The sequence below is a fragment of the Lutra lutra genome, chromosome 2, assembly GCF_902655055.1.
Source record: "Lutra lutra chromosome 2, mLutLut1.2, whole genome shotgun sequence".
Taxonomy (NCBI): Eukaryota; Metazoa; Chordata; class Mammalia; order Carnivora; family Mustelidae; genus Lutra; species Lutra lutra.
This window is the reverse complement of record NC_062279.1, coordinates 56315870-56328892: the sequence shown is the minus strand read 5'-3', so window position 1 is coordinate 56328892 and position 13023 is coordinate 56315870. Positions and strand designations below refer to the sequence as shown.

At 48.8% G+C, this 13023-nt stretch overlaps 1 protein-coding gene across 2 annotated transcripts in view; it reads left to right on the top strand.

Moving 5' to 3' along the window:
- Positions 1-12248, top strand: part of MSRA (methionine sulfoxide reductase A) — a 437055-nt gene extending 424807 nt beyond the window's left edge. For both annotated transcript variants that reach the window (XM_047717468.1, XM_047717467.1), the window contains one exon: positions 11476-12248. In XM_047717468.1, coding sequence (XP_047573424.1) covers positions 11476-11640 — 165 coding nt within the window. In that variant the 3' untranslated portion in view covers positions 11641-12248. The remainder of the gene's footprint in view (positions 1-11475) is intronic.
- Positions 12249-13023: the final 775 nt, after the last annotated feature.

The window sequence follows — 13023 nt, the reverse complement described above, 5'->3', positions numbered from 1 at the left end:
GCACAGGGATGCAGTAGCTATTTGAAGAAGGCCAAACTCATTCCAGCTAGAGGCCACCATTTGCATCAGCAGGTTTTGTAAATGGACCGAATTAGATCTAATCGTGTCACCTTCTTTCTACTCTGCCTCCTTAATTTCACTGCAAGGGTCCGTACAGCCCTGATTGGGCTTCATGAAGGCTCTAGCCCCTCTGAGCTCTCAACTTGTCTGTGTCACATCCTTGTTCTGTGAGCCCCGACTTGTCTCCTCTTGCATATGCTAACAATCCCTGATGGACTCACTGGGGGTGATTCCATGGTGCCAGAGCCTGGAGCTCCTGTTCTCTCAGGGTCCTGTGTGGTGTGGAACATGAGGAGCCTGGTGCTCTCCTCCTTCTGGCCCAAACGCTATGGCAGGGGCACAGGGGCAAACGGCTCCCGCACACCTGGCAGTTTTGTGGGTGCTCTGTGCTCTCCTGAACCGGAAACGCACGTGTCCCTGCTCAGCTTGGAATAGATGGTGTTTTTCTTTCTGGTGGTTTTATTTAAAAGCCATGCCAGTCATTTTGCATCCCTTCCCAGAAGTTTTGATTGATGGCAATCTGGTCAGCTAGAAGCTGCCAATGGAATAAAACTGCTGACTTGGGCATCGGCATTGGCGGAGTTTGTTAAGCCTGCACGGGGGGTGCGTGCGTGTGTGTGCACGTGTGTGTGTGTGTGTGTGTGTGTGCACGCAGGATGGAAACATAGCACGGGATTGGATGGAATTAGATCTGGAACGAACTGAAGGGGGTCTCTCAGTTCATAAAGGGAAAGCAGGAACCAAGGAGGGAGCTAAGCCACGTCCATGCTCCCTGCTGTCACTAGAGGGCAGAGTGGGGACCAGAATCCAGGTCTCTTGCATTTGCTTGGGTCAGACTTAATGAGGCTTTAAAAAAATGAATCCAATGAGGTTTGAACTGCAGTTACCTTCTTCCTTTCCTGGTGACTTGCTCATTAGCAACACAGCCATTTCTCAACGGGCCTTCAACCTATGATTGAAATTAAGGATATCTGTCTTGAAAATGTTCATTGCTGATTAAATATACCTGCATGTTTCTAGAACCCTGTGGAAGGGGAATGGGCAGGTACCATGATCACTTTGAACTTGGTGGCCCCATTGAAAGGTTCTGTATATCGGGCTCATGGGTCAGCTCCAGAGGGTCATAGAATCCTTCAAAATTATAGCAAATATTTGATTGTGAGTTTACGTGGAAAGAGTGCCCATAGGGTTTATTAGATTTCCAAATGAATCCATGACCCTCTAAGATGTTAAAACCACGACCAGAGATTCAAGCTTTTTTACAGTGATATATTTGCTTAAAAAGTGAAAGGTGTCTGTAGGTTCCTCCATCTGAGGTGGGGTTGAATGTATATCACAAAGCATCCTCATGGGCACTCATATACACATGCATATGAGTGCACACTCACATGCCTAAGTGCACACACACCTCTCCCACACACATATGCACATACACACATGTGTTAGTGTCTCTAGAGCCAATGTCCTCTCCTCCCTCCCTGCCCTGCTGGATAGAATTCCAAGAGAAGGTTCTTGGTGGGTTCATATTGACAGTTTCGACATCAGACACGCTGCAGAGCGGACTCAGCTGCCTGGGATCTCACATCTCCAACATTCCCAAATTCAGAGGACAGTATGTAGGTGGGAAAGAGCATGGAATCCAGAGCCGAACAGACCTGTATTCTTGTCCTGGGCTCATAGCTACCACTCTGGACACAAGAACATGAGCACAGGCTTTAACTTCTTTGAGTTTCCTTGTGGGTAAAGTCAGAATAATGGTCTCCCCGCCCCTGCAGGACTGCTGGTACGATGAAATAAAAAAATGAAAGAAAAGGCACCCTACAGCTTATATCTGCCCCACTAGCGGGGTCCTATAAACTTCTCCTCTGACCTCCATCAGAAAATCGATATGGAGCCTGGCACTTAAAACACAAACTCCGCTTTCCTGACACTTTGAATAGGTCTCCTGTCATCTCTTGGAATCAGATGATGCATAGGAGGTTTGTGGCATTTGCTGTTTGGAGGGCGTCTGTCCTGAGCGAAGGGGAGACAGACAACTCCAGCTCTCTCCCTATTCGGTGACCATAGAGGAGCTCTCTGTGTTGGTTTTCCATCTTGGCAATGCAGTCATTGGCACAGGGGATCTGCTGAGGCGATCCAAGAAAAAAGTAACCGAACCCCGTGTTTGGAGCAAGTCTTTTTCACAGCTGTACTCCTTGGGCACTTCTTTGGGCTAGTTGAGCATCCTAACAGGAGGCTACTAATAGAAGCAGTCCAGGGAGTATCTAAGGAACTGTTGTGGGATGAGATTGTCATGCAGCAAAGTGTATTATTGGACAGCATAAGAAACAAACAAACAAGGGAAGTGACCCAAGTTTCACTGACGAATGAGTAGATAAACAAAACGTGGTCTGTACTTATGAGGGTATATTATTTGGCCTTAAAATGGAAGGAGGTTCAACACAGGCTACAACATGGATGAACCTTGGGGGCATGATGCTGAGGGAAAGAAGCCAGATAAATACTGTGATTCCCCTTGCATGAGGTAACCAGAGTAATCCGATGCGTAGAGACAGTAAGTGCGGTGGAGCCACCAGGGGCTATGGGGCGGGAGGAACAAACAGTTCTTATTTAATGGGCAAAGAGTTTTAGTTCTAGAGATTAGAACAGTTCTACAGGTTAGTTGCACAACAACGTGAATGGACTTAACACTTAAAGGTGGTTAAGATGGAAAATTTGAAGTCGTGTGTATTTTCCCGTGATTTGGAAAACAAAAGTCAATGAGATGACCTGAGAAATCTACATCACACATTCTGAGTTCCAGGGATGTGAGCAGGGTTGGGGGAGAGTGTGATCCCCACAGAGGGTGACCCATGTTTAGAACTCTTCTGGAAACTTTGAAATAATACATATCTCTCTCTAAGGGAAAGTTACAGCATCAGCTGGCCACGAAGGGAAGTGTGCCTTATTGTAATAATGGAAATGGTCAGGAACTGGGGACTCCAGTCCTATTTTCTGCAGCTGACTGGGGAGTGGTTTAGACAAGCCGCCTCTCTCTCTGGGCTTCACTGTCCCACGCGAAGCATTCAGAATAATAATTCCTCCCCCTTATGGTTAGTGAAAGCCTCACATGGACTAGAGTGTGTGAGGAAGCTCTTTGGAGACACTGCAACCCAGAACAAATGCAACAGTTTGGGATTAGTGCTGGGCCACTGTGCCCTCATCTGTTAAACCTGATCTGCTAATCTGGTCTGCCTTGATCTCCTGACCTCATCTGTTGGTGCTCCCCAAAGCCTGTGTTGCTGTGACTGCCCCGCTGTGGCCCTCTGAGAGTCATTTCCGTTCAATATGCTGTGTACACCTGGGCACTCAGAAAATCTCAGTGAAGCTCATAGTAAATTTGTTAGCGGGTTGCGATAAGCAGAACGGTCACGTGTTCAGTAATTTTATTACCAGAAAGGCTTCCTGCCGGTAGCTCTGGAAAGATGGGTGGGGCCCAGGGCAGAGCATCGGTAAGGGAATGGCTGCCAGCAACTTCCTTGGGCATTTGCGGTCTTTGGCAGGGGTGGTGGGGGCTGGAGATGCCTGTTGGCAGGGGTGGGGGGAGCTGTGCCATAGCTTATTGACGACCACCTCCTTTTCTCGTTCTCCACTCCCCACCAAGAGGTCAGCTGCGCAACTGTAGACACAGGGAGTGCAGGACGGGTGTACGTAGAGACCTATCGTAGGAAGGCAGGGGGAGTGGGCTAGCTTTCCTCCAGCACTAGGGCTCAGGGGAAAGGAAGCCAGTGCTGTCACGTAGTTAAAATATGCCAGAGGGTCATGCACTTGCTGTTCCTTTGCTGGGATCCTCCTGATAGCAGAGAACTAGGTATTGTGCCCATTTTATAGAGAGAACAGGATATAGGAATAAAGGCACAGGGGACTTTCTGGGGCCATCTAAGAAAAGGCTGAAGTAAGAATCTGTGAGAAAAGCATGATGATCAATTTTATTAGGTGATCTTCCAGAGATTTCCTGGTCCAGGTGTCACACAGATGTAGGTTATTTTAGTTGAGTCCCACTTCCCTCCAAAAAAATCAGTAAGAAAAAAACTGCCACAAACAAGAACCTTTGGATAATTATATTGGAGTCAACAAAAGTAGCAGACAGAAAAATGAGAGGTAGAGGAGTCAGGCCCAGATCATTCCTTCCTCTGGAGCCGGTCTTGGTTGAGGAACCCAGCAGAGGGGGCATGCAGGGCTGGCTTTCCATGTGGCACTGGGGACCGAGCCCTAGAGCCTGGGGAGGGGAAGGACTAGTTGAGCCCTGGGGTTGGACCAGTGAGAGAGTGATTTCCTGGCAACATCAGAGTGGAGTTTTATTTTACTTTTTTTATTTAAGTATAGTGGACACACGGTGTTACATTCGTTTCAGGTGTAAGACACAGTGATTCAGTTAAGTTTCTACATTCTGCTGTGCTGATCACAAGTGTAACTACCATCTATCCCCATACAATGCATTACAGTGTCATTCCCTATATTCTTTAGCTGTGCATTTTATTCCTGTGCCTTACTCAGTCCATGACTGCAAGTGACCCAGCCCCCCCAGTCCCTCTGTCAACCATCAGTTTGTTCCCTGGGTTTATAGGTCTGATTCTGGTTTTTATTTTTCTTAAATTCTACATATGAATGAAATCATGTGCTATTTCTCTAATACTTTCCAGGTCCATCCATGTGCTCACAATGGCGTGATCTCATCTTTTTTATGGCTGCATAATATTTGTGTGTGTGTGTGTGTGTGTGTGTGTGTGTGCGCACGCACGCCACATCTTCCTTATTCATTCATCTCTTGATGGACACTTAGATTGCTTCCATATCTTGACGATTGTAAACAATGCAGCAATAAACATAGAGGTGCATATATCTTTTAGTGTTTTGGTTTTCTTTGGGTGTATCCCCGATAGTGGAATTATTGGGTCATATAGTATTTCTAGTTTAATTTTTTGAGGAAATTCTGTACCATTTTCTACAGTTGACTGCACCAATTTAAATTCCCACCAACAGTGCACAGAAGGGTTCCTTTTTCTCTACATCCCGTCATCTTTGTTTTTTCTTGTCTTTTTTACTTTAGCCATTCTGACAAATATAAGGACATATTTCATTGTGGTTTTGACATGAATTTCCCTAATGATGAGTGGCGTTGAGCATCTTTTCATGTATGTTGACCATCTCTAGGTCTTCTTTGGAGAAATGTCTATTCATGTCTCCTGCCCTCTCTTTTTTTTTTTTTAAATTTTATTTTTTATAAACATATAATATATTTTTATCCCCAGGGGTACAGGTCTGTGAATCACCGGGTTTACACACTTCACAGCACTCACCATAGCACATACCCTCCCCAGTGTCCATAATCCCACCCCCCCTCCCAACCCCCCTCCCCCCATCAACCCTCAGTTTGTTTTGTGAGATTAAAAGTCACTTATGGTTTGTCTCCCTCCCAATTCCATCTTGTTTCATTTACTCTTCTCCTACCCCCTTAACCCCCCATGTTGCATCTCCTCTCCCTTATATCAGGGAGATCATATGATAGTTGTCTTTCTCCGATTGACTGATTTCGCTAAGCATGATACCCTCTAGTTCCATCCACATTTTCGCAAATGGCAAGATTTCATTTCTTTTGATGGCTGCATAGTATTCCATTGTGTATATATACCACATCTTCTTTATCCATTCGTCTGTTGATGGACACGAGGGGAGAATTCGAGAGATAAGTGACACCATAAGACGAAACAACATTAGAATAATTGGGTCTCCTGCCCTCTCTTAAATTGAATTATTTGTTTTGATAGAGTTGAGTTGTGTAAATTCTTTGCATATTTTGGATATTAACCCCTTATGAAACTGGGCCACTTTCTAACACTATACACAAAAAGAAACTAAAAAATGGATCAAAGATCTCAATGTGAGATCTGAAACCATAGCAGAGGTTTGAGCCAACCTGGCAATCACTTTGACGAGGCCAAGTCCTTCATGGCCTTCACTCACTCCCCACACCACAGGGTGGCTCTGTAGAGCCTAAAGGAAGAGCACAGGCTTCTGGAGCCACATCAGCCTGGTGTTGGAGGCAGGGCCCTGTAGCCTGGGGGCCCCTCAGGGATTCAAGCTGCCAGGACATCTGTGCTTCAGGCCAGAGCATTTCCTGAAGCTGCTTTCAGCAATTTCTCTGCTGCGTTTTTCCTATGGGCAATACGCTTTCATGGGTACAGCCTCCTTTTTAGATATACCAGCAAACTTAGTAGTTGATGTGATTCATCATTTCTATCATCGGGAATGGTACACCGTCGGCATGGTCACCCTCTCATAGACAGTGGAGGGGATCACACCAGTTGTGGCTCATGTGCCTCCCCAGTTTAGCTCTCTTGACACTCCCTTCCCTCCCACTGTAGTGGACAAGAGAGCCGTAGTGGTGCTGGGATTGGGAAAGCCCTCCAGCTGCCCTAATTCATGCAGAAAAAGTAGAAGTACTTTTCTGAGAAAAGTACTCAGAAACATTATTTATCACACCCCCATAACTGATTGGGGCACTTGGCCTAGATGATGCTATAGGAGAAGACTGAGGTGCGCCCCACCAGTCCCTGCACAGTTTGCACATGGGGCCAAATGGACCAGTGGACTCTGGGGGCCAGAAGGGTCATCTGTAACCCAGTCTTCATCTCTCACTTCCTGCTGCTCCTCCATCTCCCCCATTACACCCCTCATTCCCCCCATACCCCAGAAGAGTGAACGGGCTTTTTAGGTGTCAGAGATGCTGAGGTCATCCTTTTAGGCAAGATGATTGGTCCCCCCTGCATGAACCCAGCCATTGGAATACCAGAGTCTAAAGAGTAAACCTACCTATGGAATTGGCTGGGGGTCTGTGATAAGGAGAGTGACAGCTTAAGCTCCCTGGTTCCCAAGCTCCCTCTTGACATTCCTTCCCAGGTCCTCAAGGAGGTGTTTGGGCTTGAGGCAGCAGCAGGGCCCCAAGTAGAAGCCCCTAAGGTGAAGAGTATCCCCAAGAGATCCCTAAGACTCAACAGTTTTTTTAAAATTCATTCATTCATATATTCTGCATGAAGCACTGAAATGAGGTAGAGGAACAAGACAGTCCATACTCTCAAGGGGCACACAGTCTGGTATGTGTATTGCCAGAAGAGAGAGGGAGTGGCTTAGAGAAACAAAGGACAATTGTGCAATGTCATAAGTGCCAAAAGGGACAGTCCTTCTGTGGGAGCCTAGAAACTGGAGTCACTTCTACCTTATAGACTCAGGAGCGGCTTTACGGAGGTGGAGACATTTGATCTCGGTGCTGAGAGATGGGTAGGAGCTCATGTGATAGGGCAGAGAAGAAAGAACATTCCAAGAAGGTTGTGTGCAAGGGAATGGAATGTTCAGGAAATGTATAACTTTAATGGGACCCACAAAAACAGTTCTCAGAGAGGAAGGGAAATCAAAGAGTTAGAAAAAGACGAGGGACATGAAGCTGAGGAGGTGGAAGGAACCCAGCACAGAAGGCCTGGTGGGTTCTCCTCAGAGATCAGGGAAGGCCTTGCTGCCTGGTTTGAGGAGGTGCCATTATCAGCACATGCTCTCCCAGCTTCTGGGAGCAATAATCAGTCCCGGTCCTCAGTCCTGTTCTCTGTAACCCTGTGGTTTAAACAGTGGAGTGGAAGGGTTGGAATGAACGAGCAAAGAGGACTGACAAAGCCGACCAGCACCAACCAGGTCTGAAACAGATGGACCCCAGGGACCCCCCCGGAACTGCGTCGAACCCTGTGGGTCTGGTGAGACCTCTCCAGGAGACAGGCCTGGGAGGGCTAAGGAGACTGACCTGCCTCCACAGCCTTGTGTGCAAGAAGGCAGAGGTAGGAGGGGCACCTGGGTGGCTCAGTGGGTTAAAACCTCTGCCCTCAGCTTAGGTCATGATCTCAGGGTCCTGGGATGGAGCCCCGCATAGGGCTCTCTGCTCGGTAGGGAGCCTGCTTCCCTTCATCTCTCACCTCCTGCCTCTCTGCCTACATGTGATCTCTGTCTGTCAGATGAATAAATAAAATCTTAAAAAAAAAAAAAAGAAGAAAGAAAGCAGAGGTGGGGGATGTGAGGAAGAAGGAAAACCAGACACTGGTTAGGATTTTCGGGTTCCTGCTCCCTATGCTTTTATATCTAGTTTCTTTCCTGTGTTTTTGTCCCCACTCCCCAGTTTTAGAACAAGGGTTAAGGACAGCCACAGCTCTGTGCTCAGGGATGGCCTCAGCCTAGACATGGGTCAGCCCGGTGCAGAGCAGGCGACACGGACTCCTGGCCCCGTGGTTACAGCAGGTGTCTCCCACCCCAACAAGAATGAGTGAGAATGTCCCAGCATAACAGGAGGTGCAGGAGGGCAGCCTGGAGCTGTCTCCTGTGTGGCTTTTCACCACTGTTTATTCCTGTTGTTTCCTCTCAAATAAAAGTGAAGTGTCTGCCATCTTGTGGCAGAGGCTGGGTACTGCCTGGGCCCCTACATCACCTTCCCACTACTCCCCAAAAGGGATGTTGCCTGGCCATGGTAAGAGCTGGTGTGTTGAGGAGGAGGGAGCCTGGGCAGTCGTGCCCACTGGTACTGACCTCTCTGCTTCAGTAAAGAAGCATCTGGAGTCAGTGGCTGTGAACCCCAGGGCCTCAGGAAGGCTATCCTTGGTCATACAAGGAGGATGGCCATTTGTGAAAGAGAAATAGGGTGAGTAGTGTGTGAGGAGGTCACCCTCAGAGAGGACAGAGCCTCTGTGGGGTGGGGATGAGGCGAGTGCGTGGAGACCTGGCAGCCCCAGGGGCTGGGTCTTGGCCCTGAGGGTGAGGGACTGAGAAGGAGGCAGAGGATCTGAACAGCAGAGCAAGCTCCTGTGCAGCGTGACTGTAGCCAGGAAGTTTCTGAGGTCCAAATATGAGGTCCCTCAGAATATGGAAGACTCACGTCAGCCTGCCAGCAGTATCTCGGGTAAGAACCAGAGGGCAGCAGACCCGACACGGTGTGTGCAACAGTGTGAGTGGATGAGCTCTCTGAGGGCAGGCCCATGTGCACATGATTTCTGGGCTCCAGCTCCACTGCTAAAGCTGGGCCCCTTTTAATTGGCATGTAAATGCAGCTACAAGAAACAGATTATTTTAAATCAGTCCTAGAAGTTCTCTGCCTCTCTCAACTCAGGCCAGGAAATTCAAGTCGTGACCTTACATCCTGTTCTTTCCATGAGCTCTCAAGTGCGGCCTGAAGCAGCCAGAGTACCCCCCTTTTCGTCTTCACCAGAATAGTCCACCGCCACAGCCACCTGGGGTCCCAAAGCCTTCCTACAGTGGACATTTCTCCATAGGCAAATACTAGCCATAATTTAAGTAAATGCCGACTACACCCCGTGGGCACTGACCCATTCGCCCTCACTGTGAGGCCAGCTCTAACTCTAAATCTGGCCAGGCCAGTTAACCATTCCAGATTCTCATCCTCACTGAGGTTTTGGTTTCTGAAAACAATTCTGGAACCCACTGCTGTGTTAGCTGGAGCTCAGTCGTGGAAATAGAGTGTTCAAGGTGTTTCAAGCAGGAGGGTGGATTTTACAAAGGGAATTGATGCTTCCAGAATCATTAGAAAGGCTGTCTGAGGGAAGGTCGGGGAAAAGCACCACTTTTTTCCAGGATACCGAGAAGTTACAGAAATTGCTAGAAATCATTGCTGGTGACTTTGCCTGAGGCAGGACCGTCCACAATTGTCAGAAAGAGCTGGCAGAGTCTTGGTCTGTTCTTTGGAGATACCTGTGCCCATCCTCCTGGCTGCACCTTGCAAATAATGGCCTCTCTTCTGCCAAATTTCATGTGTGCTTCTCTCATTGGTGATATCTAAACTGGAGTGGCACTGGCAGTAGAATTTGGGAAATGTAGTTTCCAAGCTTCCAGCTTCTGCAGGGTGAGCTGAATTGTCAGGGATCAAGACACAGTCTCTGACATGCGCTTTTAAATACGGATGATAATAATAGTACTTCCTTCATATGGCTGTTGAGAGGCTAAAATTAACACTGTGAAGTCTTTGCAAAGAGTGTGGCATATGGTAAGCCCTCGCTAATTGCTCGTTTACAAAAAATTGTCAAAACTGAAGTCAGAATGGCTCCTCGTTCTCATTTCTAACCCCTGTAAGGAATCTGGCTGCTTCCGAGTAGTGGGGTCCAACCACCGGCCTTGGCAAAGATCCTGTCCCTTACCATCCTGGGCCTACTTGGCGTCAGATCCTCAGTCTGCCTCATTCTGGCTCAGAGGGCTGGATGGAGACTCAGGAAGAAGGGGAAGGTTCTCGGGGAAAAACGGCAGCAGTGACTCATGCTGAATGTTAATACCGGAGTCCCCCTGCTCTGCAGAGGGAGGACTCCATCTCCAATGGACCAACAGTCAAACACTGCCCAGATCCCTCATGTGAGTGCAAGTCGGGGCTCTGCCTGGCATTTCCGGACCAAATGGAATCCGCAAACCTAGGGGTCGAGTCTCTGTGGCCTTGTGCCCAAATGCTCCGAGCAGCTTGCAGCAAGAAAGAATTAGGGCACAGCTGAAATCCAGAAGGGAAAGGAAACGGGCTAAGATCCACGGGGAACAATGTCTATTTCTTAATCTGTCTCCTGCCCCAAATAGCTCTGCTCTCCTCCCCCACTTGTGTTTACCGGGTCTGTTTCTTTCTGTGGCAGCAGATGCCACGAGGCATTAAAGTAGGTCACAGAGGGCGGCGATGAACCCACAAAGGCCCCCAGGCCACGACCTCCCCTGACCTCAGTCCCCTGGCTCCCGGGTCTGGAGTGGCAGAGCACAGACCCAGGGGACCCCGTGCTCTCCGAGAACCCCTGGCAGGGCCCGAACTCCCTAGAACCACAGCGAGCGGGGGCTCCTCAGTCCAGCCTGTGAGTGGCAGGGCGCCTGTTCTGAGCTGGCAGCAGAGAGGACAGCACCGGGCTGGGCCGCAGCCCTCCCTTCCTATCCTGCCCCAGCCCCTCCAGCCCCTCCTACCGCAGCCCTGCTGGAGTGCCCTCAGGAAGGCCCCTTCTTCCCAGGACAGCCAGGGAACCACATGTTCCTGCTGTTTCCCCTGGGAAACCCTGGCGTCCTTTCCACACAGAGCCCCCAGGGCCAAAACCGAGGCTCCCAGCTTGCTCCAGGGGCAGCGCTGTGTCATGGGTAGAACGCCAATTACAGAGTCAGGAAACTGGATTTCAGCCCCAGTCACCTGAGGCACGGGGCAGTAGGAGCTTGCCCAGAATAACCCAGCTGGGAAGCAGCAGAGCCCGCGCCCACAAGGACCCACGGTACACCCCAAGCCGCCCGCGTCTGCCTCCCTCACGGCCTGACCCCACAGCCCTCCTTCAGACCCTCTCTGCCCAGCAGCCAGTCCTCACGGCGCCTTTCTCTCCCCAGGTTCTTTCGGAGCACGGCTATGGCCTGATCACGACCGACATTCGGGAGGGACAAACCTTCTACTACGCGGAGGATTACCATCAACAGTACCTGAGCAAGAACCCCGATGGGTACTGCGGCCTCGGGGGCACCGGAGTGTCCTGTCCACTGGGTGTTAAAAAGTAGTGTCTCCCCGTGTGGTCAGCCCTTGAAGTCACAGCCAAAATGCTTTCAACAAATTGGGCAGTGCTTCTGTGGCTCGGGTCAGTGGCTTTTTGAAGTGCACAAAGCGCGAAGGCATTCAGGAAAATCTGGTTTGACGAGGTCTAATTACACGAAGTGCAATGGCGAGTGGAGAGCATGCGGTTTATCTTCTACTAAGTTACAGTGGGAGTCCAACAGTGACTTTGTTTGGATCGCTCGGGGTCTGAATGAGAATAATGAATGCGCTGTGCTCCCCTCTTCTTGGGCCTGGATGCCTGCCATGGAACCTGGGGAAGGAAGCTGGGAGATTGTCAGAGAGGATAAGGCATTTGGACATGAGAGCTGTGCCCTGTCCCACCTCTCATGCCCTGCTGCCCTCCAGTGCCTTAAAATCTGCAAACATTTATAGCCTCAATGAATCATTCACCGCAATATTTTGCTCGACTGATCCTAGATGTGTAAGGGGCTTTCTCTCCTTTTCCGTCCTCCTGGGGCAGGGAAAAGATAAAAGTTAGTTGGATGAATTCTAATGCTTTGCTTACAGCTATGAAAAATGCTTGTTCTAATAAAAGTCTGCATCCTAATACAAACTGCCTTGTGTCTCATCTTTTGCTTTTTTAGGCAGGATGTTTCTAAGTAATACTGTAAGATAAAAGCCTCACAATGACTTTCCCACAAATGGAAAACATGACTGAAAATTTTGGAAAACAGCTACACACCTCTGGTCCTGGTAACTTTGGTGATAATAGCTCTGTTCTACATGCCTGTTACAGCTGCCACATCACATGCTCTTCTAATTAGAGTAGACACGTGCAATCCCTGCCCTTAAGAGTCTTTATATTCAAGACAAGGGGTGGGAACATAAGCAATCAACATGCAATTGCATGAACAGATAAGATAATCACAGGTCCTGACAGGTGATATGAAGATGATGGAGAGGATAGGGTAAGTTCGTCCAGGGGGTGGGAAGTTACCTACAGAGAGGTTTGGGCTACATCGGTCAGGGAAGGCCTCTAGGGGTGGAGGAACAACTTAACTGAATGATGCAAAGGAAAAAAACATAAGGGAGGAGAGAGAGCTTTGGGAGCAGGAGACGATTATGAAATACATTGTTCCCCATGCATTTAGCGTGTTTCTTTTCCTTCTTGGATTTCCTCTGTGCCCTAAGGCACTGTGAAAAAATGAAAAATAGAAATACCATATGATCCAGTAATTCCACTACGGGGTCTTTACCCAAAGAAAATAAAAACACTGATTCAAAAAGATATATAGGGGCACCTGGGTGGCTCAGTTGGTTAAGTGTCTGCCTTTGACTCAGGTCATGATCTCGGGGTGCTGGGATAGAGCCCCACGTCTGGCTCTGTG